Source organism: Psittacula echo (genome assembly GCF_963264785.1).
Source record: "Psittacula echo genome assembly, chromosome: 4".
Taxonomy (NCBI): Eukaryota; Metazoa; Chordata; class Aves; order Psittaciformes; family Psittacidae; genus Psittacula; species Psittacula echo.
In genome coordinates this window covers 120,561,302-120,579,770 of record NC_137738.1, presented here as the reverse complement: position 1 = coordinate 120,579,770, position 18,469 = coordinate 120,561,302, and the positions used below count along the sequence as shown (strand labels likewise).

At 39.6% G+C, this 18,469-nt stretch overlaps 1 protein-coding gene across 4 annotated transcripts in view; it reads right to left on the bottom strand.

Moving 5' to 3' along the window:
• Positions 1-18,469, bottom strand: part of CCDC88A (coiled-coil domain containing 88A) — a gene marked incomplete at its 3' end in the record, with an annotated part of 78,978 nt that overhangs the window by 14,188 nt on the left and 46,321 nt on the right. For 2 of the 4 annotated variants that reach the window (XM_080616321.1, XM_080616323.1), the window contains exons 14-25: positions 17,134-17,271; positions 13,227-14,297; positions 12,537-12,664; positions 8,587-8,728; positions 7,783-7,959; positions 7,101-7,262; positions 4,585-4,862; positions 4,250-4,393; positions 2,982-3,168; positions 2,469-2,614; positions 1,782-1,874; positions 1,375-1,589 (exon numbers count right to left, since the gene is read on the bottom strand). In XM_080616321.1, coding sequence (XP_080472447.1) covers positions 1,375-1,589; positions 1,782-1,874; positions 2,469-2,614; positions 2,982-3,168; positions 4,250-4,393; positions 4,585-4,862; positions 7,101-7,262; positions 7,783-7,959; positions 8,587-8,728; positions 12,537-12,664; positions 13,227-14,297; positions 17,134-17,271 — 2,881 coding nt within the window. The remainder of the gene's footprint in view (positions 1-1,374; positions 1,590-1,781; positions 1,875-2,468; positions 2,615-2,981; positions 3,169-4,249; positions 4,394-4,584; positions 4,863-7,100; positions 7,263-7,782; positions 7,960-8,586; positions 8,729-12,536; positions 12,665-13,226; positions 14,298-17,133; positions 17,272-18,469) is intronic. The other 2 variants (XM_080616322.1, XM_080616320.1) reach the window with 1 other exon arrangement.

Below are 18,469 nucleotides of genomic sequence, written 5' to 3'. Positions count from 1 at the left end.
GAGCCCTTCCAGAACATGAAATCACTGACACAGATGTGGATGGTCTGAACCAAAGCATGCACACTGGATTCACACTAACACACTTGCAAACACATCCACTGTAGCTTCAGCCACTCCCGAGTTCCACAAGACTTCAGTTGAGATGTAAAAGCAACAGTTGCTCATTTCAATTCAAAAGTACCTGTTTTGAACCTTAACAGACCCTCACTGAAAAGAGCCAAGTTAGCAAGAAAGTGTTAAAATGTAACCTCAAACTTACTATTTTCTTCAGTTATTAAAAGAATACTCACAAATTGGATTTTAAGCTCCCCTGACATAGTGGGTTTAGATGGTTTTAGCTTTGACTAAGCTTCTGCAAGTACAGAAGAAAAAATGCACCATCATGGCTTCAATCATTTCTAACGCAGCAAATTCAGAGCTGGCACAGAAGCCAGGATACCAATCTGCTGTCTTCTGAAACCCAAGACATCACGTTTATAAAAGCATTGCAAAAGTGACTGTTAACACACGCACAGCCTGATGCTTTTACATGCACAGCCAAAATGCTTTTGGTGCATAACTATTAAATGGAACCATTGCAACCTGATAAAGGGGCTGCAATATTATTGTTCAAGTTGTGAGAAATTGGGCAGTTTATGATTCACACCACGAGTGGATTACAACAATTATAGATAATAAATGGACACACTGCACAGAATGTGGCCTTTTACAACAGGCATCCTAACGTGACAGCTGTTGGGCTCTTGCAAGGTGAGCAAATTGTGTCTGGAATCTATCCACACCTCTGTAACCCTCCTCAGTCTCCCTCAGCCCTTAACTCCAATCTTTGGGCTTTTTAACACGTCATGTCTATAAATTGCCTCTTCCTATTGCCTATTCAAACGGTATAAAAGTTCTTCATCACTGGCTTTGTGAGATGCTGGAGAAACACCTCCAGACAGATCTATTTGGCAGCTAAAGGATGGTAGCACAGCCACAGCTTGGAAAGCACTTCCAAGGCAAGGGGAAAGGTTCATGCTGGGACAAGAGGGACAAACAGAAAAGGGTTCTAGTGGAGGCATCGGACATTCTATCCAGGATTCTGCTCGCCTGACCCAGGAACAGCTCCTGCTTCCGCTTATCCAAGCATTGTAAATGCATTTTAGTATTTAGAGCTGAAGATATGCTAAGAATTAGTTCCTGCCCAAACACTCAAGGAGTTTGCAAGAAGTCGGTATAAACCTGTCATTAATAAATGAATTCAGGCTTCATTCCTAAAGACTTAAATCCTCCGAAACACAGAGCCTTTTCCAGCACCTCTTAACTTCTAATCACATCAAAAAGACATTTAGTCAGGGATTATTAATAGAAAAACAAATGTTTTGCAGTACTCACTGCTACTCTTTTTGGTGCCCAAGGTCTGCCCATCTTCCAGAGAGTTGGAGCCCACAGAGGAGCTATCCTGACTGTCCTGGTGGGGCAGCTGCAGGAAGCCCTCACTGGACTCTGAGCGGGTGGGTGTAAGAGTCATGGACTTGAGGCGCTCTCTGTTAACATCCTTCTTGGACTTTATCAGCTTCCTCATTTTCAGAGTGATCCAGTTGCCCCTTCTGTTACCAATGACACAGCACATCGATGGCATTAATGATATATCACTCGTACCTCCAGATTTTTCCTGCTTTGTACGCAAGAACACAGACATGATTCTGCTCCCCTGAAGTTTAAAGAGATCTTGATTTTCAGCTGGAGCAGAACAAGTATGCCATGGCTTAGACCTGTGCTTAGATCATGTTCATCAGTACCTTCTTGGTGGAGATGGCTCATAAAATTTATACTGATCCATTATCTTCTCCTCCAATTTCTCCTTCTGTCGCCGTAATTCATTCAGCTTGTCGCTGTTAACAGAAATCAGTGATAATGCATGCTTCAAAAATGCATGTATAATGTGCGAGCAGCACGTTCCTTTAGATAGCTGTTCTCTCAAAGTTGTCACTTATGAGGAATTCTTGTATAAGACATATTTCTTACTGAAAACTCAGGCAAGATAGAGCAAACCAGCAGTCTTACATTAATGTTACGATATAAACTTGAAAAAAATCCATTTACTTTTATTACACAACAGAATTTTCCCCCTTTTTGAATGATAATGAAGTGCACAGAGGCTCTAACAGAATCATTCAGTCATGCACTTTTCCCTCTCAAATTCAAATCAACCCAGAAACCTTGCCTGTAGCAGAATGAGGAATACATAACATTTTTAGTCCTCATTTGCATCATCAGCAATGAACACAGTTGCACTGAGCCTTCAGAACTAGAAATGTGTTTGTAGTTTATCTGCTTTTCATATATGATTTACATTTGTCTTTTAAAAAGAAATATTTCAGAAGTAGCACATTTCAGAAGGCTGATTTCTATATGAAACAGAAGCTTCAATGAAGTATTACGGTAACTGCCCTAAAGACAATAATTTCATTGTTTTAAAGACTCACATGTACTGCCTTTGCTCTACATGGAAGAGATCCTTGCTTTCCATATTCTGCTCAAGTAATGTTCTATTCTGTAGCATTAATGTCTGAATTTGATCTAGTAGATGTCTGTTTTCCTCCTCCAGATTTCCTTTAAGCTGGCTAAGCAGCTGTTAAAATACATGAAATGGTACATGCATATATATGTGAGCATATTTACACACACAGAATGAGATTATCAAGAAAACTGAGGTCTAAAAAGAGACTCAAATCAAACAGAAAACTTAACTAAACCATGACTCAACTGATAAAAGCCTCTTTGATGCTTTAAATAACTTAAATCAGTTTACCTAACATGAGCCCCAGTTTTTGTACTGCCTGCACAACAGGCAAATTAATGTCTTCAGACCCACTCATTATCTATAAACCCAGCGATTAATTCTCAAGCACTTCATAAGGTTTCTATGAAACTAAGAATACATTTATATGACTATTACAGTGATATCAGTCATGATAAATAGCATAATTCCCACATACCTCACACTGATTATTTAGCTTTGTCGATGTAATATCCAGTTGTTGGTACTGTTCTTTGAGTTTGGAAAACTCGGCTTCCAATCGTGTTTGTTCTAGTTTGGAATTGTTCAATAGTGTTTTCAAATTCTTATGATCCGTTTGGAGAACTTCGTTGTCTCTCAAGAGCTGACTGTAGGTGTGAGTAAGCCTGGAATTAAAAGACATCATAAAAGAATATATGCAGATAGAAGGAAGTATACTCATGTTTCAGAGGGAATGTGGGTAATGACACTTCTCTCTTCCATGGGGTAGCTCTCTGCTACTCCATAGAACCCATACAACTGTTTCTTGCTATCACATACTGTAGGTAAGTCACCTGAGTCTAACTTTCCTAGACATGCCTTTAAGCCAACCACTCTGGGCTCTCCGTATGGTTAAAAATAAAGCAGGATTCCTAAACGCAGACATCACAACTGGTTTTAAGATCCCACTTTTCAAAATACAAGAATCTTACAAACAAGCTAGAATTTCTTCCCAACACAAACCAATAATTAATAGGAACAATCCAAACTCTGGCAATGATGGATGTTCATATATTGGTTCTGGGCTCCCTCTGTTACTGCTGGGCCTGGCCATGTCCCTTTCCTAAAACAAGCTCCAGCCCCTACTAATCCTCCTCACACAACACAAAAGGTAGGAGGCATTTAATTGTGAGCCTCTTTGCCAGATGAACAAACCTTAATGCCTCTGCTTGAGGGGGGAAGTATCATGCCATATAAATACTACCATTAAACCTAAGTACTTATGGCAAGCTGTATCTCAGTTGCAGGGGTCAAGCAGGGCTTTGCCACCCACTATGCTTCTACTCCTACTGGTATTAACCTCAATTATCTTGCCCCTTAAGCAACTCATGCAGAGTGGTTTGCTCCCTCTACAGCTCACAACCACGCTGCATTGTGCTTGGCCTGGCATTCCTGAAGACAGTATGTGGAATTCAGTATCCTCAGGATATAATAATTACATTTTGTGGGTTTGAGTTTGGTTTCTTCCTATTCAGTCTTTCTAAAAAGACTGTATCACAGACCAACAAGAGGAGATGCTGTAAGGTGTGAATTGTAAATGTTCTCAATTGCAGCATGAATAAATGTGAGAGGACACAACATTTCCTTAGACTGTACTAGCAAGTGCTCAGAGCTTTGCCAATACCCATATTCTGTATCTGAACATGTGTGTTATTTTATGTGTAATATATTCCATATGCACCATTCTATATCTGACTTCTGCTTTACCTTTCATTTTCATCACGGAGCTTTTTATACTCTGCTGCTACAGTTTCATGCTTTTCATTTTGCTGCAGCATCTTCTCCTGTTCTACCTTGAGTACCTTCTCCAGTTCTTCCAGCTGCACTTTCTGTTTCAGCAACTGGTTGTACCTGCAAACAAAATTAATATTTAAGTTACTTTTTTGTGGAATGACAAGAAAACATGGAATTTTGGGGAAAAGTTTCAAAGTTTAAAGATCTTTAATGTTGCATTTAATACTGATTTTATTCATACTAGTTATAGAGTGGCTTTTGCTCAGGAGTTGCAGACTCTAATTTCACTTATGCCCATTAGTATTTACCTATCTTCCAAGTCCTTATGCTCCACCTCCAGGTTTTTGTGTGCAGATTTCAGACTCCCATGCTTGGCAATCAGAGATTCGTACTCAGAAGCCTGGCGCTCGTGCAGCTGCTCCAGTTTCTCATGGTCTTTGAGAAGTGAATCATACAGTGACTTCAGATCCTCGCGCTCCTTGAGCACGCATTCGTTCTCAGTTTCTAAAGCAGACTGCTGGATCAGCAGTTGTGCATTCTGGTTCATAAGAGATGTGCTTTGAGAGTTAAGCGTGGAATTTTCAACCTGCAGTCAGGGACATTTGACAAGAGTTGCAAGTTAATTCCACAGTCTGGATTACCTTTGTCTATCTTCTCCTATTGAGAGATTGAGTTTACTCCTTAGCATCTTAGCAACCTTCTAGTTATTGACATGGTGGGGAAGATATCAAATGATTACTTACCTTCAAATATCTTTTAAAAATGCTGTCTAGATGAGAAGCACATTTTCCTGATATGACTAAAATAAAATGAGCCTTCACATTGGCATAGTTTGGGTTTTTTTAGTCTTTATTGTACAGAATCTCTATTGTTTCCACAAAATTCTTATTGTACTCACATATTCTTTACAATGAGACTTCAAACAGTAGCATTCATTTAACAGAGAGTAAGGGAAATAAAACAATAGCACCTGGAAGGAACTACCCATATTCTGTTTTACTGAGGAACTGCCCTTCCTGGTTCTCCTCCAACAGCAGTAATGTCACTTGGTCACCACGTACATGTTGTGAGAGCTGGTGTACAGTTTCTCCACTGATCATGTCAGAACAGTATTAATGCCTATTAACACACTAAAGCCTTCAACAGTTGACAGATAAAAAAAACCCCAAAACAATAACAACAACTTTACTTTCTGTGCCTCTGGAGAGCTTAACCTAAACTAATCATTGGAGATCTTAAAAGAATGGCTGATACTTAACATGCTTGTCATCTGACCTGTGTTGGGCTAGATTCCTTCTCTTTCCTATTCAAGAGATGAAAAACACAAACTACTGAGGCTTCTAATGCCCTCAGGGTATCTATTAAGGGAAAAAACCCAAAATCTATCACTCCAGTGCACACTGTTACCAAGGAACAAATCCCCTTCTGTTGGAACTGCAGCATTCTTTGTTACAGATGAGAAAGCTGAACCTTTTGCTGGAAATGAAGTAATGTCTGATGGCATGTGTATGCTGTGAAACTTCCCAGACTGAAGCCCGAGCTTGATGTAGCTCAGAATTCCCAGTTGTCCTTTAAGACATCTCTTCTATGCTCCTTACAGGAACTGGAAGGAACAGTAGAATTACAGTTGCCTAAGGACAGTTCTGACATAGTCCATGTAGAGCAACTTAGTGTGCACTTCAGATTTAGCTAATAGTTAAATCACTTTATTTTCATGAACATATTTCACCTTTCATTTTGATTCAGAGTTGATGGACAGTTGTCTTGCAACTTGCCTGAAGCTATGAGCAAAAATAGCTGAATTTGAGGAAGAAAATAACTCCCGTTCTCAGTCTGTTGCGTGTAACATCACCCAGTCACTCCCAGCAACAGAAATTACACTGCCTGGTGAGGCTCACCACAAAAATATTTCACTAGTTTTTAGTGACTAGACAAGACACAGTGTGTGCACCACTGTCCTATTCCATTCCTGAGCTTGCCAGCCACAAAAGGGGGTGCACTAATCAGATTTCAGTATGGTAGATGGAAAGTGCATCTGTGGTACAACCACATCCTGCTCTCCAGAAACAGGCAGGAAGATAACTGGAGACGTCCACAAACTGCATTACTCATTACTGTTTACTCATTTAAAGACTCCTTCACTCCTGGACTTCCATCCACCCTCCATCATTCCTGACACTGTTTACTGTTTCTGCTGACCTGTGGACTTTGCATTCCCTCTCTAAGTAGTTTTAATTCTCAGAGCTCCAAAAAGCATTACATCCATTAACAAGAATATTTCATTTATCAGAGGAAAACAAGCTATGTATTTAATAACCCTCTTCAAGTATGAAGAATGACATCTGAATTTTGGCTCTAAGAGCTGCAAGACTGTGGGCAATCACTTTTGTAATGCCCATGGTCACTCATTTCTCTGCCTCTGAATTATCTGAATTCAATCTTAACATACTTACTTAGTTTTTATGTGTCTCTTTGGACACCTTATTACCCTGACCTAGTTTAGAAGTACAAAAGAAATATAAACAGAAAAATATCTTAGAAGACTGGATAAGAGAATTTTCTCCACTCCAAGGATAAAGTTCGGAGTTTAAATTGGACAAACATGAAGGATTAAAACCGACTTCTAGAGAAGTTGTTACTCAACAGCAAACAACGTATTGACTGCTTTTAGTGCAGATTATTTGCACATCATTTTCTTTTCCATGTCAGTACCAGAAGCAAAATCTGACTTTATATCCGTTATTGCCATTAGCTTTAAATGCTTTCAGGTGAAAAAACCCTCTGCGTTCATTTTAGTTTTGAAAGCAAACCAGGAAAATATTACCTGCAGTTTGGCATTCTGAGTCTGCAGAGTTGTATTTTGCTCCTGTAGAGAAACAGTCTGCCTCTGAAGTGCAAGAATCTGAGCCTGCAGATTGCTGTTCTGTGTCTCAAGCTGCTTTAATTGTGTCTTGAGTGCTTGCTTCTCTGCCTGCAGTGTGGCATTCTTAGAACATTAAAGGAAATATAATGAAAATGAGAGTTCAAAGCTGTTTACTGAGCCGAAGTTAACACTTAAACTAGAGTTTGTTTCTTCTAAACAAACAAAGCAGCATGACTTCACACACTGGAACAGAATCGTAAATCATCCTGTAGAACCAAGTAACACAGCAATATTATCACTACAGGTTAAGATTGAAAAAATAGGTAACTACTATTGTACCTATGGAGAAATAGTAGAGAAAACTCCATGACTCATTTAAATAAAGATCATGTAAGAGGGATTTAGAGATACTTGTGGATTCAAAAGGGCAAATTCAGGTTTCCACATTTCCTTCTATATGCTGGAAGTCAAGTTTTTTACAGCAGAATCCAGCTGCTTCACAAATTATATTTAACTCACATTCTGCTTGGTTCATAAAGTAGGTGATAAATTGCATATTTCCTTAAAAATCCTCTCATTTATATTACTGGAACAGCTCACGATAAATAGCTAAAATCAGAGTAGTATTTAAAACACATCTTACATTCCTCTCCACTTCAATTAATCTATCTTTAACTTTCAATAACTCTCTAGTAGTTTCCTGGTTTTCCTTCTCCCACTTATTGACAGACTGATTTTCTTCCCCACTTCTCGGAGGAGAACTCTGAACCATCCTTTCCTCTTCTTGTCTTTGCTTGAGAGCTTCATAGTTCTTTTTCACCTGAAATTATTTAGGACAACTTACATTAGGTTCAGCCTTTTCCATTTTCTACATCCTAACTGACTACATGAGCATACCATCTTTCAAAGAACAGAAAGTGCTACATCACTGTGTTTGCAGATCTGCTTTTTGCATATGACTGGGGAGATGATGTACATGATATTTATGGACAGCTTAACCCTAACGAGTTTCTAAAGGAAAAAGACCTCTATTTTCTATTTTATTTCAGTGCTTTCAGCTGTATCCTCCCACTTACTGTAAAGTCCTACAACAAACGAGATTGTATTTCATTTTTCAACCAGCCCACTTAGGTTGTTCATGGCATGTTCAGATCAGAACATGTAATAGAAAATGACTGCTTTTGACATCCCAAATCAAATCAACCTCAGGTTATTCATCCACCTGACACATTCTCTGACCAATGAATAAACTCATCAAATTCTCATGTGATTTCAACACTGGGCCTGTATCACTGCAGTCTTAAAATGCAGTCATGACTTTGTCCTGCTTTACATCACCTGAACGATGCCCACCTTTCACTGTCTCACACAAGGTTGAGTGCAGAAATAACAATAACTGATATGGGATTAATTTAATCTCATTGAAAAAAAATCATCATTCTCTTACTGTTTTAAGTTCCTGACGAAGCTGCTGGTTCAGATTTGTTGACTCTTCTAAACGTGCCTCCAGAGCAGCAATTTTCTCTTCTTTTATTTCAAGAGACTTCTTAAGTGTGGATTCTAGTTTTGACTCCAAAAGCTTGTACCTACTGGTCAATGACACCACACACACATACACACACAGAGAAGTCTGTATTTTAAAGGATTATTTGAGGTATTTCAATTCTAAACTGTTCTGAAACAGTAACCTCAAAGCTACAGGCAAAACTGTTTGGATGCTGCTCTATTCAAAAGCATGAAGACACCTCAGTAATGACAGAAAGTCCTATGTTTAAAACAGCAGAACATGACAGTCAAACCCATTTCTGAATCCTTCTTTCTTTTAAAACCTATCACAGAGACAAAAAGCCCCGTTGAGCCACAAGCAGCAGGGTGCTGGCTTTAGTTCATTAGCACGTGTGTGATGACAGCACTCTTCTTTCTGGCTCCCCTCCAGTGAATCCAGCGGGGACCCGAACTAAATTAGGATGTGAAGTATTTGGAGAGCAAGATTTTCATCAATTTCCATTTCCTGCCGGCTCACAAAGAGGAGGAACAGGGAAGGAGATGAACGCAGCACTTTGCAGGTGCATACTCATTTGATGTATGAGTGTGCAAATTGCTCACTCAGCCCAGCTGCTGCTATTTTTAAGACTGTTACCACTCCCAATGTGTAAAGCTGTCATTTTTTACTATATTTATAATATTTTAGGGCACCTAAAAACCCCAAATTACATATTTGGGAGAGAAATGGTCAGATTTAGAATATATCCCTTTAGAACAGTTATCTCCTTTTTAGAAAACACTAAAAGCCATGCTCATTAATCACTTTTAAGCAGTTCAGTCCCTGTACACATGCTCAGAATCTGGAAAACATCCCACTTCTCCCCACAGTAGGATTAAATAAAGCAAACCACTAATATCCCCCTTTTTAATCTTGACTGCTGAAGAATCTATCAGTTTAGTGAAAGGAATAGACTGCAAAGGACTCCTGAATGGACAAAAGTATTAGATCTAGTCAGGAACTGGAGCAGAAGACCAATGGTAAGAGGATTAATAAGTCGAGAGCTGTCCAGCAGCATCATGTAGTAGGATGAGAATCCTACATGTTAAGGTCTGACAAGTAATTCTCAGGGACTTAAGAAACAGTAGGCAGTCTATGACAAGTAGAATAGACAGTGTTTCATCTTCTTGAGCTGAAGCATATATTCAGTTATACACTACACAGAAAACAACGAAGGAAAAAGACTAACAGCAGAGACCCAGTATCCAGTTTCCTTTTGAACACCTCATAATCAAAGATAGTAGGAATTTTCTAACTCCACTGAGATTTGGGTATCTCAGATTCAGGGTCAACATCCATGAATCTGTTTGCCTACTGACAACAGCCATTAGAAGGGGAAGAGAAAATGGAAAACACTTCAAAGTTAACTCATCAGACGTGGCAGGCCTCAAGAGAAAGACTCTGCAGTGCTACCGAGAACATCCAACAGAAACCACAAGCAGCTCCCTCCAAGCAAAAAGAGAGGAATTATGCATTTTTAAGTCCCATCACCAACATGAGAGAGGCAGACCAAAAATACACTGACAAGTCATTTTGGCCATAATGAACGTGATGAAATAATTGCTGATGCCTCACCTAGGTAATAATATAAGGAAATAAATCCAGGTACCTTTTGGAAGAACGAGGAAGTAGAGAATAATGGAAAGGCAGGAGAGTGGCAGAGCAAAACTTCAAACCAACCAATGTTTCCACTTTGAAAACAAATATTGCTCATTCACAATCCCCAACTCTATATGAAGTCTGAGAAGCTGAAAACTGTAGCATAGCCCAAATCACTTCACATCTAAAACAATGCGGCCACAAGCCTGAGCTCAAAGACAGGCTTTAAACAGTGTTCCAGGTAAGCTTCAAGATCTAATGCTTCCCACATATCTCACCTCAGATCAGCCTGAACAGTCACATCACACCCAAACAGCCTGACAGCCAAATACCGTGAACCATCAAATATCCCATCTGCTTTTGTGGTGCTTTCACATGGTCAGGGCTGGACAATCCAGTTCACCATGAACACCCCTCTACACAGGCGTTATCTCCTGCTGCAAGGCAATCTGCAAAGAATGAGGCACGAGCTCTTCTTACGCAGTGCAGCTGAGCAGCACCACGTCACAGGAGATCTAATGCCAGCAGCAGACATTTGCCAAGTGCAGGTCAATCAGTATGCAGTGCTTGAGCCTGCCCCCTGAGCTGTGCTCTTAATACATACATAGCAAAAAAGGTGCAGGAGCTCCTTGCAAAAGGAATACCCATTCGAAAAGAAATACAGGGATGTGGAGGGAATGAAAATTAACTTATTTGTGTAATTCCCACACACAGCTAACCTGGAAGCAAAGGAAGACATGAAACGGGTCATGGTATGTGCAGAAGTATGTTGGAAGTTCATTTATGGATTATAATTTATTGAAAGCTGGATGAAACTCCCTATTCCAGAGACAAGCAACTCCAAATTTTCTTCCAAATTATAACTTACAGATCAAATGTAACATCATTCGGTAGAACGTGAAGGAAACACCAGTGTCACATGGCCCAATGTCACAAACCAACTGACCTATGAGAAGTGAACCCAGCTGATGTTTAGGAGTATGAGCACTAGCAAAGGACAAATGCTGTTGTCTGGAAAGGGGATGCAGCCTCATGATTTTTTTCATGTAGTATAATCTACAAAAGCAGCTTCACAGAACAACATTCTCTCCCTTTATGGGAGCACTCACTCCAACCACTTAGAATCTAGCATATGGGTTAGAAAAACCTTGCTCAATCTGGATTTATTCATCTAAGCATTTTAAGCTTCAGCTCAGCCCAACGATAATTCTTCTTTGTCTGGTATACTCGTGTGACACAGTGATACTTAAATCAGAACAGACCTCTTGACTAGTCAAGTTCTGAGGACTTTTCCTGACAGAAGAACTCCTGGTCTGTGAGCTGATAAAGGTGGATGAAAGACACAAGCACAAAACAAGAGGTGGTAACAGATTCGTCATACAGGATTCTGGCACCATCCCAGCTACAGAGCACTGGCAGCAAGAAAGAGAAACTGATTTTGATTGGGTGGGGGGGATATAGATACAGATATTTTGATGTAGAAGACCCAAAATCAATCTAAATGTTCACGACAATCAGTTATAATGACAGATCGTGACAGCAGCTTTTCTTTTTTTCTTCAATAGCACAACTGAATAGCATCATGAAATAAAGCTTGGCTGGAAGCCCATGCTAGTCTGCTTTTCTTCTGTCACAAGTTTTGCCTAAATCCCTGCAGGACAAGACAGAACACAACATACAGCAGAAGAAACAGATGTCAGGATAGCAGCTGCTTTATAATGGCAGGTGTGGTAGAGTGATAGAGCCACTATGAAGTTTTGGAGACACTCAAGTATGGGGCACTTCCCAACCAGTCTGGGTGGGAAAGCAGCTTCCTTTTGGTAGGAAGAGTTAGAAGGAAATAGTGGAAGGAAAGAGTGAGACAGTTTAAGGTAACCACTGTGTGACAAAGTGTAAAAACCCTTTCTATCAGTCAAGCAGTCAAGAAGGAAAAAGCCCACTTTGGTTCTATTATCTTTTACTGCTCCTGCTGCTAACTCGAACATAAAGCATTTTAATTATACATTAGCTCTATCTACTGACAGACTTCAAGAAATTTCTTGGTGACAAAAAGTGGCAACTCTCTTTCAGAGACAGCTGAATGGAAAAGCACATCAACTACCTTATTATCCCAAAGAATAGCAAGTTCCAATCTGGGTCTATTAATGTGCCTTAAAAAAGTCTCAGAGTATGCACAAAACCAGTCTGTAGAACTACTTTATGAGTAAAAAAGAGCCTCATTTCTGCCTGTTCCAAGTAGGCCCTGACATCCTCACCTGTCATCACTGCTCTGCTCATCATGCAAGAGGCGCTCCTTGTTTAAGCCTATTTTTTCAAGTTCGTGGGCCAGTTTTTCTAAGTCATTGTTCATTTGTTGAGTCTTCAATTTCTCATTCACCAAGTCCTTGCACAGAGAAAGGTACAGTCAGAATCACCATGTAAATAAAGTGATGCACTCTTAATCCTAGAAGTGCTGAGGCAAGACTCTTTTGTGACTACATGACTTGAATAACTCAATGGTAACTCCTTTCCTTCCCATTCAGCTAGATCAGACATCACACTGCAGCTACAGTATGATTTCACCCTAGGTGTTCACTCCCTTCCTTGCTGTAGGAGTTCCCTTTCAAACTTGGTTTTGAACATTACAGTGAAGGGAAAAGGTTTCAGCCAGAACCAATGCTAACATGAAGCATCTCAACAACATTCATTTAACAAAGGCTCCATGACAATCTGCAAGCAACCTTACAGAATTAAGTGTAATATGGTTCTATTATTCCATTTGATTATCATGACTGTATAAATTTTAATTGTCTAACACTTTCCTTACTGTACCCATTACGGATGCTATTAGTATACAGATTAAATCACAGAAACTGCAAAATATAAGATCTTTTTCAAACACACAGGTATCATTTCTTCACATATCAAATAGGTCATGCCAGGAGTGGTAACTGATTTCTGTTTACCTCTCGTAAAGTGACAAGGGTTTTCTTATCAATGGTGGCTCTTTTCACGAGTTCCTTGTTTTCTTTTTCTAGTTCTTTCAGGCGCACACACGACTCTTTATAGACAACTATTTCTTTAAATAGAGATTTATTTTCCCTTTCCAGGTTACTAATCTTTACATTGTTCTCTTCTAAAGTACTGTCTTTGATTTCTGCTTGTTGGCGAAGCCTTTTATTTTCCTTTTCTAGCTGTTTCTTATCCTTTTCCAGTTGAGAAGTCTCTTGCTCTAACAACTTATTCTCCTTTTCCAACTGCTCTAAGCGCTTACTGGAGATTTTTAACTCCTCCAAGTTCTTTTGCAGAGTCTGATTTTCAGACTCTAAATCCTGCAGTTCACTTTCTAATTGCTGAATCTTCTTATTGCTGTTTTCAAGGGCTTTCTGTAGCCTTTGGTTTTCTGTGTCCAGGCCCTGGTAGCTGACTTCCAAGCGTTCCGTCTTCCTAAATGAGGCTTTCATGAGCTCCAGGCTCTTTTTAAGTTGCTCCTTTTCACTCTCCAGCTCCTTGTTTTCTAATTGTAACTGTGCCACTTTAATGCTTGTACACTTCAAGGATTCAATTGTTCTTCTTAATTCTAGATTTTCCTCATCAAGCTGCGAATTCTCCTTTTCTAAGGATTCTAATTGAAAAGTGAGGTTTTTCAAGCTATCCAAAGTCTTCTTCAGTTTCCTGTTTTCCATTTCCAGGTCTGAGTTTTCTTGTTCTAAGGCCTCGATCTTCTCACAAGTGATTTTTAAGGTAGTGATTTTCTTCTGTAATAGCTCATTTTCCTTCTCCAGACGATGCAGCTCATTCTCCAGTTCTTCTGCTCTCTCCCCTTTCTCTTTATAGTGCTCCAGTTCTTTCCTGACTTGTTTTTTCTCAAATTCAATCTTATTTAACTTGCTGCTGGTCTCTTTAATGGACTCATGAAGGATTTTATTTTCCTTTTCAATTTCTTTCATTCTGGCTTCAGCACTGATTTGGGAGCGTTGTCTTAGAGAAGCTACAGTTTGATTCAAGTGTTCATTTTCCTGTTCTAATAGTTTAATCTAATTTGGGTAGAAAAACAGTAAACTCTGGTGAGCAACACACCAACAAGTAATTATTTCCATATATAAACTGAAAGCTACTAAGATTAAAAGATTACATCATATTTCTCGTTTATTTTTAGTTAAAACAAGAAATATCCTTTTACTCTATAAGTATTTATTTGAAGCATTACACACACTGTGTATGTACACAGGTGCAGGTTTGACAACAAAATAAGTCAAAGTGAATCTTCAAGCATCTTCCTCTTGGATATTATTAGTAGATAACATGAAACCAAAACTAACACAAGCACAAAGCAAAACAAAGCTCAGTCTGCTTCTCATTCCTCATTCGCATTTCAGTTTCATTTGTGTTTAACCAGATTTGGATTATTTTACTTCAATTCTAATTCCCAGAGATGCGTGGCCTCAAAAAACAAACCTGCAGTCAAGTTCTGAACCAAATTTGACGTGGTGGGAAGTGTGGGAGCCACGAAAGTGTCTTTATTTCACTTGGAAAAAGTACTGTGGGATATGAGGGCATCCTGATCACAGTCAGTAACACTTTGGGAAGAAACACAGCAAAGTTCCATTAATTTTTGAGTTAAAAAGAACCCTTGGACATGCTGTTCCACAACAGCTTCCAGAGAAAGTAAATCCTACTGGAACTGAATTATTTTCTTAAGTAACATATTCCCAGATCTACTACAAGGATAAAGGCAGCATTTAAGTCTTCATTTTCAGTATTTCTTGACTCTTCCAGTTACTCCAAACCATTTGAAACTATTTGGGTATGTAACAACAGAGAGCAAAATCCAGCATCTGTTTAGATCAATATTTAAGGATGCACTAATAACAAAGCATAAGGGATGTTTCGACAAGAAACTGCTTGGGAGAAAAGCAAAAGTGCTGGTTGCTCTGAAAAACAGCCTGAGAAAATAACAGACTGTTCTTTCATATTGAAGTCTGAATGTAACTATTAATTACAGGGTCTACAGCTCCATCCCCAGCAATGCCAAACTGTTTTGAAGCCATTAACTAGAAACTAATAAACAGGTGTCTAAAAACACAACTTCATAGAATCATAGAATGGTTTGGGTAGGAAAGGACCTTAAGATCATCCAGTTCTAACCCCCTGCCATGGGCAGGGGCACCTCACACTAGATCAGGTTATTCCAAGCCCCTGTGTCCAACCTGGCCTTGAACACTGCCAGGGATGGGGCAGCCACAGCTTCTCTGGGCACCTCGTGCCAGCACCTCAGCACCCTCACAGGGAAGAACTTCTGCTTATCACCAATCTGAACTTCCCCTGTTTCAGTTTAACCCCATCACCCCTTGTCCTGTCGCTACAGCCCCTGATGAAGAGTCCCTCTCCAGCATCCTTGTAGGCCCCCTTCAGATACTGGAAGGCTGCTCTGAGGTCTTCACACAGCTTCTCTTCTATGTTACTGCACATGCACAATTCCTTTCCATCAATTCTGCCTCTAGAATCCAAACTAAACAAAAAACCATGATCAATGCATCCATAATTTTGATGAAATCAAATAAACCTTGTATAGTTGACTCCCATAAGTTTCAGCACAGGATTCATAAAAGACATGAAAGATGCTGCTAACCCATCAGAGCTCCTAAGTATGTTATTTTAAGCAGGAACAGTCCCACTGAAATGTCAGTCCTACTCCAACATGTTTATAACAATTTAAGTACGGCTGAATTGGGACTTAGGACTTATTCCAGAAAGTCTTAGCTCTTTTCTCCCTGGAGTACACCTCTAATACAATGCGTAAAACAATTTTTATAGCAATTAACACTTCTAAACAAGACAAGCTGGCTTATTTTCTTTAAAGTTATCCCTACTGTTCTCTTTAAATGAAAGTAAAGCTTCAATGCCAAGCTTTTTTTCCTTTCTTTTCTATGTCTGGAATTTTATTTACTGATTAAATTGGGCTTTTATCAGGATCTTTGAAATACAACATTCTGTATTTCAAAATGCTGTACTTTAAACTAAAAAGATGCTGATCTCATCAAGAAAGATCAGTGGAATGTATAAAAGATAACTGCAGCTCTGATTCTGAAGGACTTGATTACTAAATACGGGGTTTCTAGAAGTTTCCCTAACTCTTGTTTCCTAATGGCTGCCTTCCACAGGTCCCCTGAACTGCTCTGCAAAGCCCTTGAGAAGGTGTTAGCACCCATTAGACACAGGCAAACCAGTGACATCCAGAACCCTCCCAAATACAGCTCAAATCTTTCACAAAGACCCAGTGTCTGGCAAACAAAAATACATTCTGCCATCCACCTATAAGCCACAGCTAGAAAACATTCCAGTATAGGGGAATATTATGAAGCTGGGTATGATGGATCCTACCCCAGACAAATAAGACTGTGGGTGACACAGGAGGAACAGTCACAAGCAGAGCAGCTCTGCCGCACTGGTCTGGTCCCTTCGAGGGACAGGCTGCTGTAATTCTCATTAGTACTCCAGCATTACTTCAAACACTGCCCAGCTGTCTGGAACCTGTTTTCCTCCATTGAGAGGTGCCTGGCTTACCTCCAAAGTTCCCAGTTTTCTGTTTTGGCTGAGCTACACCCTCTAAGCAACCACAGCAAACGCACAGCCCACAAAAGCCACAGCAGCACTACAGAACACTAAGAGAGTTCTAAAACTAACAGTAAAGCCTCAGCTAAAAATGAGTCATGTCTCTCACTGGCTGCAGGTCTCAGACAAGCTGTTTTGCTGCAGATAGGTCCTTTTGGCAAGTCTGCTACACTGACAATCCCTTTATGCCTGTAAAAAAGCACAGGAAGAAAACAGTACAGGGCAATGCAGCATTAAGATTTCAATTCTGCTACTCACTTGTCGCTCTGAGTTTTCTCGAAGTGCTTCAAGTGTCTTTTCAAGCTGTGCTTTTTCTTTCATCAAATCCTTACTCAGATTTTGACTGTTCTGAAGGCTTTGTTTCTCTTGGCTAATTTCATTCTCTAGTTCTTCAAGCTAGGGAAAAAGAAACAAGCTCTTTACAACGTACTTACAAATGACAATAGCATTACTCTGAGCTGGGTTGAAGGTACTCTTATAAAAATGAATAAAAAGGTTAAAGTTAAGAATCACGTGGGATTTTCTATTCTTTATCTGAAACAATTCATCTCTTCTAGGAGTAAATTTCTTTCTGCCAGACTTTTCCCTGGCTCAGACTGTATCTATAAAGTACTTTTGCATAAGAAAAACATCAGATTTTATTAGGCTCTGGATACCTCTCCAAGCATCTTTTTTTTCTCTTAAAATTCCATTTTAGTGAGATTTAAACTGCTCCTCCAAGTCCCTTTTAACTTACAAGGGCTGAGTGTTTAATTTTACTTAACTCTTTCAAGAGATACTACGATGATTCCTTGGGAATTAAACCCAGAGGTTTGTTTTGGCGGATGGTTCCAGCCTGCAATGTTGCCAGACAACAAAACTGCTCATAAGTGAAAATACACAAGTGTGATTTTTCTCTCAGGTATAAGTTGTAATTAGTCACTTGAAAACAACATGCACATTGCATTTTTAAACAATCATCTGCTGGAAGGTTCATACTCTTAACTCAAGTCCATTGATGCATTACTTGATCCTAGAGGAGTCCAGACATAACTCAGATCGCAGGCATGGGAAAGCTTTTAGAAACAAGTTATCTGAATTATACATTATATTGCTGCTAAAGAATACAGGGCAATAAAATCACAAAAGGTAGCAGAACGGAATTTGCAGAAAGCATGGCAACAATTAGGCCAGAACCTGAATTAAATCCTTCTCTTGCGATGAGAATACTAATGTTCGATCAGTCTTCTGCTTCCCTCTCCCTCTTCTCCTCAAACTCAGATGTTCCTGGCCACTTGCTTAGCAGACCAGTGCACATTTTATAGGGATACTGGAGCTGTCATTGGTTTTTGCGAAGGAGAAGACAGAAGCAGACTATGTGTACAGGATTCATAACACATTTTATTCTACTTCAAGCTTTCTGCTGAACTGATCACCATTCAGAACACTGTTTCTAGGGGCAAGTGAGGAAAAGTCCCTGCCCATGGCAGGGGGTTGGAACTGGATGATCTTAAGGTCCTTTCCAACCCTAACTATTCTATGATTCTATATTGCCAGACATCCAGAGTGGTAGGAACAGTGTCAGACAATCACAAGGATCTACTATTGCTTGCTT